Source organism: Sorex fumeus, unplaced genomic scaffold (genome assembly GCF_029834395.1).
Source record: "Sorex fumeus unplaced genomic scaffold, SorFum_2.1 ptg000043l, whole genome shotgun sequence".
Lineage (NCBI taxonomy): Eukaryota > Metazoa > Chordata > Mammalia > Eulipotyphla > Soricidae > Sorex > Sorex fumeus.
Window position 1 is genome coordinate 50570001 of NW_026606100.1, and position 18498 is coordinate 50588498.

The 18498-nt window shown below is 60.2% G+C and overlaps 1 protein-coding gene across 1 annotated transcript in view; it reads left to right on the top strand.

The window, feature by feature from the left end:
• The window catches only part of HTRA1 (HtrA serine peptidase 1), a 51137-nt gene extending 35755 nt beyond the window's left edge, over window positions 1-15382 (top strand). Inside the window, exons 4-9 of the mRNA XM_056120534.1 lie at window positions 6715-6909; window positions 7949-7981; window positions 9795-9909; window positions 10760-10817; window positions 12850-12945; window positions 14777-15382. Of these exons, the coding sequence (XP_055976509.1) occupies window positions 6715-6909; window positions 7949-7981; window positions 9795-9909; window positions 10760-10817; window positions 12850-12945; window positions 14777-14945 (666 nt within the window). The 3' untranslated portion in view covers window positions 14946-15382. The remainder of the gene's footprint in view (window positions 1-6714; window positions 6910-7948; window positions 7982-9794; window positions 9910-10759; window positions 10818-12849; window positions 12946-14776) is intronic.
• The last annotated feature ends 3116 nt before the right edge of the window (window positions 15383-18498 follow it).

The following is an 18498-nucleotide window of genomic DNA, read 5'->3' on the forward strand; positions in this document are numbered from 1 at the left end:
CGGACCTAGGGGCAGTGGCGTGCAAGAGAAGTGCCTTCACCCTGGTGCCATCTTCTCAGCCTTGCATCTAAGATTTCATCTTGCCTTGAACCTCACTAACCTGCCCGCTCATCATCTCTGGGCTCCTCTGGGCCATTGCCACTGTGCCCTCCCGGCCCCCACTCCCCCCAGGGGGCTTTCGTTCCCCACTGGCCCATCTGGGCCTCCGGCTCTACGCAGCCCTTCTGTGCCCGTTGTCTGTGGGAGCAGGCCGGGCCTTTCCAATTGTGTGTTTTCTGAAGAAAACGACAGGTCAGCAGAACCGTGTCCAGAGGCTCATTGAATCACTCGCTTGAGCTGCTGCCAGTTGCTGCAACATTAGCCTTTGAAGCAAACTTGGAAGCAAATCCACTGCCAGCAACCCTGGCCTGGGGGCCCCCGTCCCACCGAACACGAACACGAGGGCGGGCGCCGGGCAGCTGGTGGTGCCCGAGTTTCTGCAGACACAGCGAAAGAAGTATTTGTTGGTGGGGGAGGGTACTCGTTCCTGACTGTGCTCAGGAATCACTCCTGGCAGGGCTGACGGGGTCCTGGGTGGTGCCAGGGGTCAGACCGGGGTGCCTGACCCCAGGCTGTGTCCCCAGCTGCCGGAATGATTCCTGTAAGCAGCACTCTTGCGGCTTTTCGAGGAAGAGATACAAGTAATGGGCTCCTTACTTGTTGTTGTTGTTGTTTTCAAGTGCCCCCTTTCTTTGTTTTGAGGCTCATTTTACTCCCCTTCTCTCCAGGCTCTGGGGAGCGAGGTAGCCAAGAGGTGGTCACTCATGGCTGGAGCTGAACTAGGGATATGTGACGGCGGGCGGGTCCCTGCTGGACCATCACGGGCCGAGCCAGCGTCTGGAGAATCCCAGGCATCCCCTCTGCAGCAGGACGGAGTAGCGTGTGTGTGTGTGTGAGTGCTTGCGTGTGTGAGTGCATGTTTGTGTATGTGTGAGTGCGTGTGTGTGAGTGCATGTGTGAGTGCATGTGTGTGAGTGTGTGTGCATGTGTGTGTGCATGTGTGTGAATGCGTGTGTGCATGTGTGTGTGCATGTGTGAGTGCATGCATGTGTTTGTGTATATGTATGTGAGTACGTGTGAGTGCATGTGTGTGTGAGTGCGTGCGTGTACTTGTGCATGTGTGTTAGTGTGTGTGTGTGAATGCATGTGTGTGTATGTGTGTGAGTGCATGTGTGTGTGCATGCGTGTGCGTGTGCGTGTGTGAGTGCTTGCGCCTGTGTGAGTGCATTGTGTAAGTGTGGGTGTGTGTGAGTGCGTGTGTGAGTGCATGTGTATGAGCGCGTGTGAGTGCGTGTGTGTGAGTGCGTGTGTGTGAGTGCATGTGTGTATGTGTGTGAGTGCATGTGTGTGTGAGTGCTTGTGTGTGTGTGTGAGCACATGCGTGTGGGTGTATCCCCCTGCCGCCATGGGGCAGCGGCAGGAACGAGATTTTCAAGAATCTTCTGCTGCTGTGATAAGTCCAGCTGAACCCCAGTGGGCTAACAGGGGGACCAGCCAGGTGTGTAGGAGAGAACCCTCGTGTCAGGGCCAGGGAGCTGCTAATCTTGCCCATGGCCAACCTGGGTTCCATCCCTGGCACCACATTTGGAGCCCTGCCAGGAGCGATCCCTGAGTGCAGAGCCAGGATTAAGCCCCGCGTGTGTGGGGCGTGCCCCAAAGGAAACACCCTCCCTGTTGGAGCCAGGTGCCTGGGACACATCTCCAGCTCAACACCCTCATTTGATTGATTGATTTGATTGATTGAATCACCACCATGAGATGCACAGTTACAAAGTTGTTCATGATTGGGTTTTAGTCAGACACTATTCTAACACTCATCCCTTCACCAGTGTGTATTTCCTACCACCAATGTCCTCAGTTTGCCTCTATGTAGGTACTTCTGCCCCATTTATCTCTCTGTCTCTGTCTCTGTCTCTGTCTTTGTGTCTCTGTTTCTGTCTCTGTCTCTGTCTCTCTCTCTCTCTGTCTGTCTCTCTCTCTCTCTTTCCCTTTGGACATTATGGTTTGCAATACAGATACTGAGAGATACTGACTATCCCTTTACCTACTTTTGACACCCGGTTCTTGTCCAGAGTGAACATTTCCAACTGTCGTTGCCATAGTGCATGGCGGTCCCTTCTCTGTCCTCACTGCCCTTAGCCTCCCCTGTCCCCGTCCCCCAACTTGTGGCAAACTTCCAACCGTGGACCAGTCCTCCTGGCCCTTGTTTCTACTGTCTGTGGGTGTTAGTCTCATAGTGTGTTTTTTTATATCCCACAAATGAGTGCAGTCATTCTATGTCTGTCCCTCTCCTTCTGACTCATTTCACTCAGCATGGTGCTTTCCGTGTCCATCCACATATGAGCGAATTTCCTGACTTCGTTTTTTCTGGTGGCTGTGTAGTATTGCATTAACACCCTCTCTTTCTTTTATTTTATTTTATTTTGCTTTTTTGGGTCACACCTGGCAAAGCATAGGGGTTACTCCTGGCTCTGCGCTCAGGAATTACTCCTTGCGGTGCTCGGGGGACCCTATGGGATGCTGGGAATTGAACCCGGGTCGGCCGCGTGCAAGGCAAACGCCCTCCCCGCTGTGCTATCGATCCAGCCCCAACACCCTCGCTTTCAAAGTAAAGCTGGAACCCGGAGCTTCAGCCTTGAGTGGGCCTGGGTGTTGGAGAGCTTGTTTGGACCCAAGACCAAGCCCAGCTGTGCTGCTCACTGGGGCGGAGGGATCCTGGGTCTGAGCGAAACAACCTCTCATGCACTCAGGGACCTGCATGGATGTGCACTCGTGTGCCTGCATGTGTGTGCAGGGGTGCTTGACCACAGTTGCCCTGGGCCTGTGTGAAAGATGGACCATGGTCCAGAAGGCGGCCAGCAGCCCAAGCTCTGCACAGTGCGGGGCAGCTGTGAGTCACCCCCAGATTGCTGCCTGCCTGCTCAGTCCCAGCCCGGGCTTGTCCCACGTCGAAGAGACAACCCAGCCTGCCTGCCCCCAGGCACAGGAGCCGCCGCCTCTGCTCGCGGGGGCCCCTGTTCCCCTTCCCTGGCTGTGGCAGGGTCGGGGTAGGGCTGGGGTGGGGACGATGCCAGGCCTAGTCTCCCCCTTCCCCTCCCCCGTGGCTGTGGGCTCCATTGCTGAATGGGCACCGGGCTTGTTCCTCCATCTTTGGGCTGTGCCAGGAGTATCAGGGCACTGGGCAGTCAGGCATGCAAACTGGGGTGGTCGATGCTGGCCCATGGTGGGTATCTTATACTGGCCAGGGGTGGCCCGTCTTCACTATAGATTTGTCTGCACTAGCCAGGGGTGGTCTCAGTGGCCAGCTGACTGTGGGTGGGTCCACTGACTGGGTGGGTCTGTCTACATGGCCAGGGCAGGGTCTGTCAGTGCTGACCAGGCCGCTGGGACCACTTGGGTCTTGTCCGACTGACAGGAACCTGGGGCCCATCTCTTTCCCCTGAGCCGGCTTCTCTTCATCACCTTCAGCCCCCGTTACCCTGTGCAATGCTGGGTGGACCCCCAGAAGGAGGCTTTTCCCTTGGGCTTGGGTGAACTCAGATGGGGCCCATCCTTGGCTTCCTCGGTCCCGAGTTCGGGGCAGGCACTTCTGGGCCACCCATTTCTGATTGGCAGATCCTGAGGGCCTGAGGCCCCCACACCACGCCCAGGCTCGGCCACTGACCTCGAGCTGACCAGATCCAGCTCCGTTCGGCATCCTGGGGCCTTGCTTTTGGGGGAGGCCCACCAAGAGCCGAGTCCCACAGACCCTGAGCGGATCCCACCTGAGCAGGCAGGCGAGACGCCAGGAGGCTGCTCGTGCCCCCTTGAGCAGCTGGTGTGGGCACCTCCTGCCCAGACACCTCTGTTGCTTCAGGTTTTCTTGCTAATGGAAAGCCCTGATGGACGCCTCATGCCACTTCTAGTCCATTTATATTTCGTCTGGTGGAAGGTTCTAGGCCGAGCCGCCATGGGGCGGAGATAGGCTTGGCTCTTCTCTGCCGTGTGCCGGTGGCTTGTCTGTCTCTGCAGGTGATCCAGAGCCAGGGCTGGACTTTCTGGAGCTCATGCGTGGGGCTGTGGGCCGGTGGGTCTGCGAGTGGGCTGTGTGTGTCTGTGCATGGAGCGCGCGCACGCGCGTGTGTGTGTGTGTGTGTGTGTGTGTGTGTCTGTGTCTGTGTGTCTGTGTATGGATCCGTGTGTGATCTGTGTGTGGAGCCGTGCAGGAGGCCGCATGTGCAGAGCTCGGCCACCGAGGCCCAGCCGCAGACAGAGCGTCTGCAGCCCGGAGCCCCGAAACGGCTTTGATGTGGAGGCGTGGGAACCCGCCGTAGGATAACAGCGCCGGGTTTGCCCCGAGCCTTCACGCCGGCAGGTCAGGCCGTGTGCCTCCAGCCCTGTCTGCGTCTCACGTCCCCGAGGCCCCCTGCGGACCCCGTGTCTAGACAGCAGCGCCATGAAATGCTCAATTAGCCGGTAGGAATTTGGCCAACACGGTATGGCCGCGCAGAGGCTGCGGCCCGGGAATGAGGCCCCGTCGGAGGTGATGTCTGGAGAGCTGCCCATGAGGGGCTGACCGGCAGCAGGGCGGCAGGATCAGAGCCCTCCCTACCCCCCCAGTGTGTCATCTCGTGAGAGCCTCTGCCTCTGGCCTGGCCTGCAGCCCTGCTGGTGAGGCTGTGAGCTCACGTCCACGTGTGTGGAAACCTGTTTCCACTTGTTTGATCAGCTGCTCTAATGAGACAATGGACTTTCAGCTGTCTACCTCAGTTTCCCCAACTGTAAAATGCGCGCGGGGCTGGGGGCGGGGGGGAGATTAGGTCTGAGCTCCCGAGGTGGCCTGGAACGGGCCCTGTCCCCCGGGAGGTGAGGGTCACCCCTTTCTCGGCCGAGGCTGTGTTCCGAGACCCCTGCACCCTGTTTTCTGTGTCCACCTGCTTCTTTCCGATGGCCTCTTGAGTGGACAATGACCTGGCCCACTGGGGCACGCGCGGATGACCCCCAGTGAGTACAGTGTTCTCCTCTTGGTCCAAGCGAGGATGGGTTTTGGGGGTGGAACTGGGAGTGAGGGTGCCGTGCCCACTTGTCCAGCCTTCATGGTCACTCAAGTGTGAGGGTCTCCTGGAGCTCGGAGCCCTGCACCTGCTGAGGGGTCACGGCTGCCCACGGCCCACTGCCCGCTGCCTCTCCCTGTCCCCGCACGGCTCCCGATGTGTTACCGAGGCGCGGCCGGGCCGACGTGGGCCGGGCCCACCTTTCCTCGCCGGGACTGGGCTCCTGGCTTGAGGCTGATGGAAGGCGGCTATTCTGGGCCAGCAGCCCGTGTCCCCCCACCCAGCCTCCCGCCCGGCCCCTCGGAGCAGCAGCGTGGCGGGCCGGGTCCCCTTGGGTGGCTGGTGCACGGGCCTGTCCGCCCTCCCGGGCTGAGGTCATCGCTGGCAGGGCGGCTGGCCCGGGCCCAGGGTAAACAGGCTGTGCTGGCCGGCCGTGGCCGCCGAGGAGCCGGGCGGGAAGGCTGCTCCCCCGCCAGAGGAGAATCCCACGAGGGGCTCCGGGACCCCGAGGGCAAAGGTCACAGTTGGGGCAGAGTCTGTAGCAAATTCTCGGGTGGACGCTTAGTTGAGTGCCCCCCCTTGCAGGGGAGCAAAGCTGACCTGTCCGTCCATCCCAAACGCCGGACGCTGTGACTCAGGCTCCAGGATGGGGCCTCTGTGGGCCTTCAGCTGGTCTCAGGTCAAACCAGTGTCCAGGCAGACTGGCCGCTCCGGGTCACTTCTCCAGATGTGAGTGCCCAGCCTTCAGCGGCCATGACTGAGGATGGGCTGTGTGCAGATGGCCTGGCCGGGTTGTGTGCAGGTGACCAGGCTGTGTGCAGGTGACCGGGCTGTGTACTGGTGGCTGGGATGTTTGCAGGTGACCGGGCTATGTGCAGGTCATCCCCTCGGCCCTGGTGTGTCCTCTTGGTCCTTCCTCACTCTCCCCGCTCTGGGATTCTGACGCAGCATCTCTGAGCAGCCACGTCCCTGCAGGGGGGTCTTGGTTGACAGCACGTGGGAGGGGTGAGTGTCTGGGCCAGGGGTCCCAGGGTTAAGTCCCCGCTTGAGGCCAGCTCACCGTCACTTGGAGCTTCAGTGTCTCCCTCTGTCCAGTGGGCCCAGTGTGGCCGTAGGTTCCCCCCATCGGGTTCCCCTCACTTGCTTTTTGGAGGTGTGAAGGTACTGCCCAGTGTCTGCACCGGGCCCAGGCTGGGTCTGTCTCTGGGCTCGGCCCTTGCTCTAGTGATGCTCCCTTGATGGGTGTGTGTGTGTGTGTGTGTGTGTGTGTGTGTGTGTGTAGTGGGGGACAGTGGCCGAAGAGCCTTGGGGAGCCTGGAGAGTTGGGGGGGTTCCCTGTGCAGGCTGGACCCCACTGGCTCTACATTCCATTTTAGTTTAAGGGACTTATGGGGGTCCTGGTCTTCCCAGGGTGTTGGGGGCCGTGGCTGGGGGGCTCGGGGGGCAGTGACGGTTGACACGGCCCCTATTCCTGCCACTGTCACCACGAAGTGATTCTGGCAGTGGGGCCTGGCACGGGGAGCCGGGCGGTCTCCTTCCCCTCCTCTCCACCATGCACCCTCCCCACTGCCCACCCCCCACCCCGTGCTCTCAGGGTCTCGCTGCCCCCTGATGGCCATGTCCCTCCTGCCCCCTGTTGCAGGGAAAGCTGCCAGTGCTCCTGCTGGGCCGCTCCTCGGAGCTGCGGCCTGGGGAGTTCGTGGTGGCCATCGGGAGCCCCTTTTCCCTCCAAAACACGGTCACCACCGGAATCGTCAGCACCACCCAGCGCGGCGGCAAGGAGCTGGGGCTCCGGAACTCGGACATGGACTACATCCAGACGGACGCCATCATCAATGTGAGTGGGCAGCGGTGGGCGGGGGGTGGGGGGGAGCCAGGCAGGGCCCCTGCCCGCACTCAGGACGGTGCTCTGAGCTCGAGGGTAGAGGAGGAGGAGGGATTCTGTCCCTCTGCACCCGGGACAGTGCTCTGAGCTCCAGGGCAGAGAGGATGGAGATCTGTGTCTCTGGCATATTCACGGCACTCCTGAGATTTCAGATCTGCACTAGGCATGGTGGAGGGTGGGATGGGAACCCATGTCACCAAGGGCTGACCTGCTGACCCAGGGAGAGGGGGTAGCACTTTGGCCGCTTCCTGGAGCGCGGGCTGGGCGCTCCTCCCTCCCGCCGGGCTCAGGTTCTCCCCACACAGCAGCCAGGGCTCGTTCCCCACCATCTGCTCCGTGGAATCTTCTCGTCACATTTTCCCTCCCCGGCAGCTGATCCCTCTGAGCTGACGTTTCTATAGTGCAAGAGTCTGATTCCTCCTCCATCTGTGCAGTGAACGCCTCGATTTTCCCCCCCAAACTTCCCCGAGCTCCGTCTGCCGTCATGGAAAGCGCACACGCCCCCACCCCCCTCCCCGCTGTGGGTTTCCAGCCCCGGCTGCAAGGCGGGCGTCACCCCGTGGGGCTGTTTTGGTTCGGACACTGTGCGTCTGGCCTCGTGGGTGGCTGGCTGGCGGTGAGGAAGGGCGGTGTTGGGTGTTTGGGTGTTTAGAGCTGGCTGTCGGGCTCTGGCGAAAATAAACAAAAATTCCACTTACGGCATGCCCGCAACTTTCTGGCGAATTTAGGGCTTTGTTTCCAGCGAAATATGAGGTTGACGGGGACCGAGCCCCGCCTGGTCCCCTAAACCTCGCTAGGAGGTACAATCCCTGAGTATAGAGCTAGGGGTAAGCCTGAAGCAACACTGGGCTGGCACCCCCTAAAATATAGTAGGTTGGGAGGAGGAAATCTCAGGACGAAATCGGCGACCCTCAGGCACCCATGGGTGGGGGAGCAGGTGAGACGCACGGGACCTAAACTCACGGTGTTTTTTTTCTCCGCTCCATTTCAGTACGGAAACTCGGGGGGCCCGCTCGTGAACCTGGTAAGGCTTCCTCCAGGGGCTCATCCCACCATGCTTGTTTTCTCTGCTAGCACCTCACCTAATGCAGTTACAGTGGGCTTTGAGCATGCGCATGGCCCGTCTTAGCTTCTCTGGAAAGAGCTGGGCATGCTGGGGGGGTGGATGTGACCTCTGCAGAGAGCTTTGTGTCCTGTTTTGTGTTTGTGTGTGTGTGTGTGTGTGTGTGTGTGTGTTTTCGGGGGGAACGTCCCCCCTCCTACCACCAGGCCCCCTGCTCTTGTAGGGCTGCTGGAGTGATTCAATTAACGTCACACAGACGTGCGCGGGAGGGAAGATCAAATTAAATGAGGGAGGGAAAGCAAATTAAATTATGCCTCGACGGGGAATGTGCACAGACCAGGATTCCGAGGCGGCGGGGAAATGGGGTTCTCTGTGCTGAGAGGAGGCAGGGGGAAGGGCCTAGAGCTGGGGGCAGAGAGAACCGTCTCGCAGGTAAGGACGGAGCCCCCAGTTGAGGGTCCGTACCTGCCGTGAGACCGGTTCCTCTGATGGAGGGCTGTGTTGGGCAGAGCCCTCGCTGCACGGTTCCCCGAGTTTCTTTCTTCCGGGAGGTCCCGCTGGGCGGTTTCTCAGAGCCGTGACTGATCTGCTCTGCCCATTGGTTCCCACCGGACAAGTCTGGTCTGGGGGTGGTGCTCTGCGTTTGGGGGCCTGTTCTAGGCGTCCTGGAGGGGCCTGTTCTACATATTCCTAGCCGGCAGCTACCGTGCCAAGCCGGTGCCCATCCGTGTCAGGCAGCTGCTGTGGGAGCAGCCCAGGCCAGAGGCATCGGGCTGCGGGGGCGCGCCAGGGGTCTGCATGGGGTAGTTTCCTCCTGTCACACTCAGGAGAATTGGCGTGTGGGCACCCTGCAGGCCCAGAGTGCTGGGAGCCTCGGTGCCCCCGAGGTGACAAAGTGCCTCTCAAAACCGTTGGATGCGCTTCTTGGGCACCGCCGGCCCTGAGCTGGCATCGCCTCTTTCCACTGAGCTCAGTGCAGTGCCCTACCCTACCTACACACACACACACACACACACACACACACACACAGAAAAATAGACTCACAGGCACACAGACACACACAGAGACACACACACAGAGAAACATACTCACAGACGCACAGAGATACACAGAGACATACACAGACACACACAGAGACACACACACACAGAAACATACTCACAGACACTCAGACACACAGACACTCCACAGTACAGATACACATACAGATACCACAATCACACACAGACTCGGACTGACACACACAGACACTCAGACACACACAGGCACACAGATACTACACACATACAGATACAGACAGACACACTCAGACACCCATAGACACACAGACATACAGATATGCACAGAAACACACAGGCACACAGACACCACACAATACAGATATATATACGCACAGACACAGACATACATACACACACAGACACTTAGACACATGGATACCACACACATAAAGACACACATACAGATATATAGACAGAGACACACACACAGACACACACACACAGAAACATCACAGGCACACAGAGATACACAAAGACACATACCGACACTCAGACACACAGACACACAGACACTCCACAGTACAGATACACATACAGATACCACAATCACACACACACACAGAGTCCCATATAGACACCACGTGCACAGTACACACAGACACACACACATACCCGTCCCTTTGAAGTGGCCCTGACTGGCTCATCCGGGTCTCCCCCGGGGGTCTGTCCCGGGGACCCCTGCTGAGCTCAGCGGGTCCCCTCACACTCTGCAGGATGGGGAGGTGATCGGAATCAACACCCTGAAGGTCACAGCCGGCATCTCCTTCGCCATCCCCTCGGACAAGATTAAAAAGTTCCTCACCGAGTCCCATGACCGTCAGGCCAAGGGTGAGTCAGGGCCAAGGTAGCCGCTGGGTGGGGGGCCCGGGCGTGACTCTTCCTCCCAGGACGGGGACCCGTGGGACTCTGGGACCCCGGCTCCTATACGTTCCTGCCACCGGACCCCTCGCGCTGGCCACGACTCTTGAGAATTCCCTTTCTCTTGTTACTTAGTGCAGCGGGCGGGGGTGATGGTCCTGTTTTGTGGATGAGAAGACGGAGATTCCGGAGATTGTTGGTCCCGTGGATGTCTCCGCAGGCTCCCACCCGACCTGCATGTTCTGCCTGGGGTGGGGTGACAGACACTCCCAGGATAGCATGCAGCCTTCTAGAAAGTGCACCAGTGACCTCCGCGAGTGGGGCTTCCCAGGGTGAGGCAGGCAGGGTTGCCTTTCACCGGCCGGAGCGCAGAAATGTTCCAGATTTGGGGCGTGTATTGGCATGTGGCCACGCCTCGCAGAACTGGGCACAGGGACAGGGTCTTAGACACGCCAGGCACATGCCCCTGAAAGGGAAAGACTCCCATGGCCCGAGGAGGCGATGGTGCAGCTGGGGTGGCTGTGGGGACCCAGCCCTGTGGTCATCCAGGCGGGGACAGTGCGAGGGGCTCACGTCCAGGGCCCCAGGAGGACTGGACCCCTCACCTGAGGGCAGCGTGAGTCATGGGAAGCAAGGCTCATGCTGGCCTCCTTCTCCGCTGAGTGGACAGAACTCTCTCCAGTCCCGCAGCCGAATGGGCTCTGAGCTAGGGTGCGCCTCGGTGTACCCTGGCGTCCCGGCTTCCGTGCAGATGTGGGTGAGGGGCGCCTGTCCTCACATGGCTGCCCTGACCTGTGCTATGCCCCTCTCGTCCCACCAGGCAAAGCTGTCACCAAGAAGAAATACATTGGCATCCGAATGATGTCACTCACATCCAGGTGAGTGACAGGAGGCGGGTCGGGATCATTGCCGTGCCCCCGAACTCCCCCTCCCCCACTCCCCCGGAGAGAAGCCTGTCGGCCAAGGCCCCTCGGCCCTGGGTGAAATCCAGGACATCAGGAAGCAGGAGGGACCATTGGCCTTTGCCCCGCGTTACTTCAACTCTGATTCCTTTTGGGGGGTCGAGTCGGGGGTCCTTCCTCCTAGAAGGCTTGCCTCCTCCCTGAAGGTGGGCCCGAGCAGCAGGCAGCGGCGGTCACTAGCCCTCAGCCTTCCGCTGACCCCTTGTTGTGCCGGCGCCCATGCCCTGCCCCGGCTGTGGGCGGCTCTGCCCTGTGGGCTTGGCGCGAGCGGGTGCCAGGCCAGCCCTCGTGAGCCCCGGCTTGCTTGTTTTCCTGAGCGCGCGGTCCTGCGTACGGCTGCCAGGCCAGCTCAGCGCTGTTTTCTACGCGCTGGAAACGCTGATGAGCTGGTGGGCAGACCCCTGGGGAGCAGCATGGGGGCCAGGTGCAGGGAGGAAGGGGACGGGCACTGGGAGGGAGGGAGCAGGGCCCAGGGCTTCTCTGCCAGCAGCCGGGAGCCTCCTCAGCCTCCACCTCTGCCAGCTGATGTGGGCAGGGGCGGTGGGGGACGAGCAGGGAGTGGACCAAGCCGGTTAACGTTGACGCTGCCCTGTAATTGGTGGTTCTCACCATCTGGGGTCGTCTGGGGTCGTCGTGAAATAAATCCTATTTTCTTTCAATAAGTACAAGTAATTTTTTTTTTTTTGGAATTTTCAGTAAGTTGAGGTCAGTGCAATAGCACAGTGGGTAAGGTGTGGGCCTTGCACATGGCCAACCTGGGTTCGATCCCCAGCATCCCATAGGGTCCCCCGAGCCCCATCAGGAGTGACTCCTGGGGCTGGAGCGATAGCACAGCGGGTAGGGCATTTGCCTTGCACGAAGCCAACATGGCCGACACAGGTTCGATTCCCAGCATCCCATATGGTCCCCTGAGCACCGCCAGGAGTGATTCCTGAGTGCATGAGCCAGGAGTAACCCCTGAGCATCGCGGGGGGTGGCCCCCACTCCCAAAATAGAAATTTTCAGCAAGTGGTTGACTTTTCAACAATCACTGTCACGGTCACTGTCCTCCTGTTGTTCATCGATTTGCTGGAGCGGGCCCAGTAATTTTGAGACTTGTTACTGTGTTTGGCATATCGAATACGCCACGGGTAGCTTGCCAGGCTTTGCCATGTGGGCGAGATACTCTCGGTAGCTTACCTGGCTCTCCGGGAGGGGTGGAGGAATCGAACTCGGGTCGGCCTTGTTAGCTGCATTCAAGGCAAACGCCCTACCCGCTGTGCTATCGCTCCAGCCCTTTTCAACAATATGGCAGGGTTTTTATTTATTTATTTATTTATTTATTGTGTGTGTGTGTGTGTGTGTGTGTGTGTGTGTGTGTGTGTTTTACCAAACTAGCCTGACAAACGATCGTTACATATTTGGTGGTATGGAGCATCCCATGGGACATGCAAGCTTGAGCCATGCTGACAGCCATGTGATAGAGAGTGTCAGGATTGGTTCTCAGGGTGACAGCCTGGTCACCAGTCCTGGGGATACACGCCTCGTTTTATTGGGCAGGTTCTGTCTGCACCAGGCACTGGGCCACGCGCTTTGTCCCCAGGCGATGGCTTCTAACCCTCATACTCCCAGCCCATAGACAACTCTCGTTCTCCCAGTGTGTCAGGGGGAAACTGAGGCCTGGAGAGACCACGGTGCCACCTGAGCTTGCACAGAAAGCAACAGCTGGGTGTCTGGATCAGGCCGTGTGTGACGAGTCTGATCCTGAAGCCACGGCGGTGACTAATCACGTGACTTGCAAGCACCTTGCGGGGACTCAGCCAAGTGGGCACCGGGCAGGTGACACTTGGCTGCAGAATCAGACTCTCCCAGGAACGGATGTCAGGAAGGGGAGGGGGAGAGCAGAGCGGGGGTGCAGGGGAGACCCTTGTGGCTTCACGCTAACATGTTCACTTTTGTTCCCACATAGCAAGGCCAAAGAGCTGAAGGACCGTCACCGAGACTTCCCGGATGTGCTTTCCGGAGCGTACATTATCGAGGTCATTCCTGACACCCCGGCAGAAAAGTGAGTAGTGACCACTTGCCCTGCCCTGACAGTCCTTGGGGTCTCCGGGAGGGGGTGACCCTTGCCAGCGCCCCCAGAGGTGCGCCCGGACTTTGGCCATTCTGGAAAGAGAGGAGGTGTGAGCTGAGTGCCTGGGAGAAGGCCTGGCTGGGGAACGAGGCTTAGGGGGCAGACCTGGAGACCCCCAAGTCAGGGGTTTCGTGCTAGACCTAGGGGGCGTCTCCCAACACCCCGCCCCTACGTTTGGCTCTGCCGCCAGGGAGCACCAACCAGGAGCCGGGGTGCTCTGCCAGCAGCCCAGCTTGACTGTTTGTGAGTTGAGTTACCCTTGGGGCTGGAGCCACAGTCCGAGGGGAGGACGCTGGCCCTGCATGAGGCTGGCCCAGGTTCAGTCCCCGGCATCCCATACGGTCCCTCAAGTGCTGCCAGGAGTGGTTCCTGAGTGTAGAGCCAGGGGATACCCCTGAGCTCCACCGGGTGTGACTCCCCACCAAAAAAAAAAAAAGAGGAGTTAGCCCAAACCCTAAGAATGATTCAGGGCATCCAACTTGCCCCTCTGCCTGCGTTGTAGGGCCTGTGGGCCAAGAGTAGAACCTTCATGGGGAAAGTTCAGGCATCACTGCATAGCATGAGCAGAGCCTGGCAAGCTACCGAGAGTATCTCGCCCGCACGGCAGAGCCTGGCAAGCTACTGAGAGTATCTCGCCCGCACGGCAGAGCCTGGCAAGCTACCCATGACGTATTCAATATGCCAAACACAGTAACAACAAGTCTCACGATGGAGACGTTACTGGGCCTGCTTGAGCAAACTGATGAACAACGGGAGGACCGTGACCGTGACCGTGATGAAAGTGATAAGAAACGCAGCCACCAGGCTTTGCAAGCAGAGAGTTTCTGGAGCACAGCTGGGCCTCCCGCAGAGCTCGGCGGGGACGGGGTGGGGGACGGTCATGCTCTGCAGCCTGTCCAGCTGTGATGGAGACCGGGGGACCTGCACAGCCTATGTGAATCCCTCGCTGGCCCTCGATGGAAGAAAGTTCGACCATCCTGGCCCACTCAGCACCAGGTGCCATTAGGACTTACCCTCGGCTCTTAGCTCAGGGGACCATATGGGGTGCCGGGATCAAACTCCGTCGGCTGCACGCCAGACGATGCCTTCCACTGTGCTCTCCAGTCCCCACTGTCCATCCGAGCTTACAACCTGACAACGACACGGTGCCCATGACAAGCCAGTTACCTCTTGGGGGTCCATTTGTCTTCCTGTCAGTCAGAGAGGCGTTCCCTTGGCCTAAGAGACAGGTCGCAGGGCTGGAGCGATAGCACAGCGGGTAGGGCGTTTGCCTTGAATGCGGCTGACCCAGGTTCGATTCCCAGCATCCCATAGGGTCCCCCGAGCACTGCCAGGAGTAATTCCTGAGTGCATGAGCCAGGAGTAGTATCTGTGCATCGCCAGGTGTCACCCAAAAATTTTTAAAAAATAAATAAATAAAAGTAAAAAAATCCTTGGGGGGCTGGAGCAATAGCACAGCGGGGAGGACGTTTGCCTCGCATGCGGCCAGCCCGGATTCAATTCCCAGCATCCCATAGGGTCCCCCGAGCACCACCAGGAGTAATTCCTGAGTGCATGAGCCAGGAGTAATCTCTGTGCATCACTTGGTGTGGCCAAAAAGAAAAAAAAAAAGGCAGGTTGCCGTGGGGGGCTTCAGCCAGGTGCTTCCCGGCAGGGGGACCCCGATGTGCACAGAACTCAGCCACCCTCTCCCTCTCCCTTCTCTCTCTCTCTCTCTCTCTCTCTCTCTCTCTCTCTCTCTCTCTCCCTCTCTCTGCTGCAGGGGGGGCCTCAAGGAGAACGACGTCATCATCAGCATCAACGGCCAGTCTGTGGTGTCAGCCAACGACGTCAGCGACGTCATCAAGAGGGAGACCGTCTTGAACATGGTGGTGCGCCGGGGCAACGAGGACGTCATGGTCACCGTGGTCCCCAAGGAGATCGACCCCTAGGCTGCGGCAGGAGCTGGACTTCGTGTTTCCCGCAAAGACTCCCGGGGCCCCGATGTGCGATGCCAGGGCTGCTGGGCGGCCGCATTTCTCGATGGGCAGAGACACCCCGACCAGCAGACCCCTCCCACATCGTTGGCAGACGTCCTGCTGTAGACCCCCCTCCGCAGAAGCCCTGCCCCCGTGTGCTTGCTCGAGTCCCCTCCCTCAGACGACACCTCCCTTGCGGTCCAACCCCGGCAGGTGGTGGGACACAGTAGCTCGGAGGACGGTCCCCGGGAGCCAGAATGGTACTGGACGCGTGCGTGTGTCCCCAGAAGTCACGGGTGGGTGGACACCGGCTCCCCTGAGGACCAGTGGGGCCTCTTGGAGGCGTTTCTTCGGAATGGGGAGTCACGCGACTCCCGACTCGGGCCATTAAACTACTTCTTCATACTTGGCTTTCCGGTGTGTCTCCTCCCTTCCTCCCCCTCAGCAGTTAACGGCTGTCTTGGAAACGGGAGTGGTGTCAGTGGGGCCGTCCGTGAGGCGGTAGGGAGCCCGGGGTCTCACCATGGCTACAGAGTCGGCCTGGAGAGGTTAGCACGGACCACCACTCGCTCGCAGCCGCTCTGCCTCCAGGAGCTGGGTCTTGAGGACAGTTGTCCCAGCATCTAGAACCTCTCAGGCCCCAGGAGGGGCACCCGGCTGCCCCGTGCACCAGGCAGCCAATCAACAAAAGATTTTTGGGATTTCTGTCCCGTGTCAGGCGGCTGCTGAGTGCAACCGGGGTCACTGCCAGGGCGGACACCAGTCTCCTGCCTGGAGCACAGGCTGAGGTCAAGTGCATCCCTGGAAGGAACAGGGTTCCAGAGAACAGGACACGCCCTCCTGCTGGGCTGTGGCCTTCCTTGCAGAACGGGGGCTGACGGTGACCCCCGTCCTCCTGCTCGAGTGCGGGGGGGCCTTCCCCATGTCCGGGGATGCAGGTGCCCCGGGAAACAGCTCAAGGAATGAGCTACGTCCACGAGAAACGTCCAGCGGTTTGGGAGCCTGACTCAGGAAGTGCCGTTGCAAAACTCAAGCCGGGAAGTTCATGTAGGCGGGAACGAGGACGCTGTTTAGGGCAGGGCTGAGGCCATTGTTGCGTCCCCACGGACAGCTTCCCCCCCTCCTCTGCCTCCCTCCTCCCCTCCTGCTCCCGCTCCCCCCCACCCCGCTGCTGCCCTCTGCCCCCGTGGGGGCCGGGCCCCCTCCCGCGCCCTGGCCTCGCGTGCCTGGGCCCCGTCCAGCCTGGCCAGATGCTCCTCCCAACCACGCTCCTTGACATTTTTTTTTTCCCCCCCACTGGCCGCTGCTTCTTGGCCCAGAAAGGCAGCCAGGGGCGGGCTGCCAGCAGCACCTCGGGGCCCTGCCGCACCCGACTCTGATTTCAGCTTTGCTCTTTGCACCTGCGGAAACCTTCGTCGTCGTGGCTCCGTTTTCCACGACTGCCCACTCGGCTCCGTGCCGGGCTCTGCTCCCCATGCCCACTCGACCTCTGCCCTGCTCCACAGACCGCGGGAGCAGTGCGCCTGGCTGGGGTGATGGGGGCTGCTCAGGGAACCCCCATTGCTCTCCCTCGCCCGCTTCCCGGGTGCGTGTCCAGGCCAGTGGGTGGATCCAGATCAAGGTGCCTGAGAGCTCCCTGAAGGTGGGCAGGGGTGGGGGTGGCCATCCCGGAGGGCTTGGCAGCAGGCTGTGGCTGGCGCTGCCTGGCACACAGTGAGCAGGTAGGAAGTCTCCAGCAGGCATGCCGAAGAAGACTCCCTACCTATGGCTCTGGCATCATCACGGACAGGCGTCAGGGGGCTGCTTCTGTCCCCCGGGGCCTGCGGACCTGCGTGCCAAGTCTCGGCTTACACTGTGTCCCCACCAGGCCCCTTCCCGGCTCCACTGCCGGCTCCCTTGGTCACTAGCTCTGGTCATGAGACGCGGCCCTCAGCCGCCGGGACCTCCAGGATCCCAGGGTGTCTGCTCGGAAACTCCCCCGCTATTTTCTGCAAAGGTCGTGTGGGTGGTTGCTGCGCCCCCTGTGCCTGGCATTCCCCAACCCCACTGCGGGCAGTCCCCAGCTCCCCGAGAGAAACCACCGGCCGCCCAGCCAGTGCTGGGAGCCTGGAGGTCTGTGTGCCGGGCACGCGTCCCAGGCCCAGCTTTTGCGGGGTGCAGGGCCCGTCTGGGGCTCCCGCAGGCAGCCTGGCCCGGCCCTGGGGGTTCTGCATCTGGGCCAGCTGTGCTGACTCAGCGCTGGGCATGGGGGTGGGCCGGGGCCCTCCCAGATGTGGGCGGAGGCCGCCCGGGGAGCATCTGTCTTCCTGGAAGCAGTCGGCGCCTCCTTTAGAACTTCTAGAAGGGATTGTCTCAGGGGCTGCCCTGACCCAGGAAAGCAGACACGATGGCCGAGAGGCACTACAGCGGGCACGGTCTCACCCCTGGCACCTCTTGTGGTTCCCTGAGCCCCGCCAGGCATGAGCCCTGGTCACTGCTGGGTGCAGCTGAAAAACTGTGGCACTGTAGCGCTGTCCTCCCGTTGTCCATCGATTTTGCTTGAGCGGGCACCAGTAACGTCTCCATTGTGAGACTTGTTGTTACTGTGTCTGGCATGTTGAATACGCCACAGGGAGCTTGCCAGGCTTTGCCGTGCGGGCGGGATACTCTCGGTAGCTTGCCGGGCTCTCCGAGAGGGGCGGAGGAATCGAACCCGGGTCAGCCCGGGTCGGCTGCATGCAAGGCAAGTGCCCTACCCGCTGTGCTATTGCTCCAGCCCAGCAGAAAAACAAAGAAAAATGAAAACAAAGAAACATGGACAAACGCCTTGTCAGTGTTCCGGAGACAAGCCAGACTCTGTGGAAATGGCTTCCAGTTCAGGGGTCTCCCTGAGTCCAGAAACTGCCTGGTTCTCTCCCCTGCCTCCTCCTCCTCCTCCTCTGCCCCGCCCCCATCTCACCCCTTGAGCCTTACCGCAAATGTGCTGCAAACACATTGTTCCACAGCGTCTCATGGGGTCGACACTGTCCAACCCCCCCGTCTTTTTCACAGTGAGGAAGGCCCAGAGCAGCCGAGGAGGGAGCCAACAGTCACAAAGCAAGGAGGAAGATAGAGAAAATGACGTTCAGGACTCGGGTCTGGCTTCAGAGCCCTCCCTCTCCCTCCTTCTCTCTGTGTTTTATTTGGGGGCCACACCCAGCAGTGCTCGGGAGGGACGATCCTGGCCCTACCAGGCTCGGGAGACAGCAGGGATGTACCTGACCCCGTGTACCCTGACCCCGTAGGACTCTGCCTGGCCAGCCCTGCTCACTCCCTCACACTGTCCAGAGCCAGTTGTGGGGTTCGACCACCGTGACTGGTCGGTGGTGGCGGCCATTGGTCATGGCAGGCGCACCCTGCGGGGCGGTCACTCGGGCTGCGTGTGGAGAGCGGGGGCTGACGGGGCCCCACTTGCCCGGGAACCTAAAACTGCTCTTTAATGAAGCTACCGGCCCCGACCTCTCCTCTCTGCCTCACGCGCTCTTCGGCCCACAGCAACGCGGGGCCT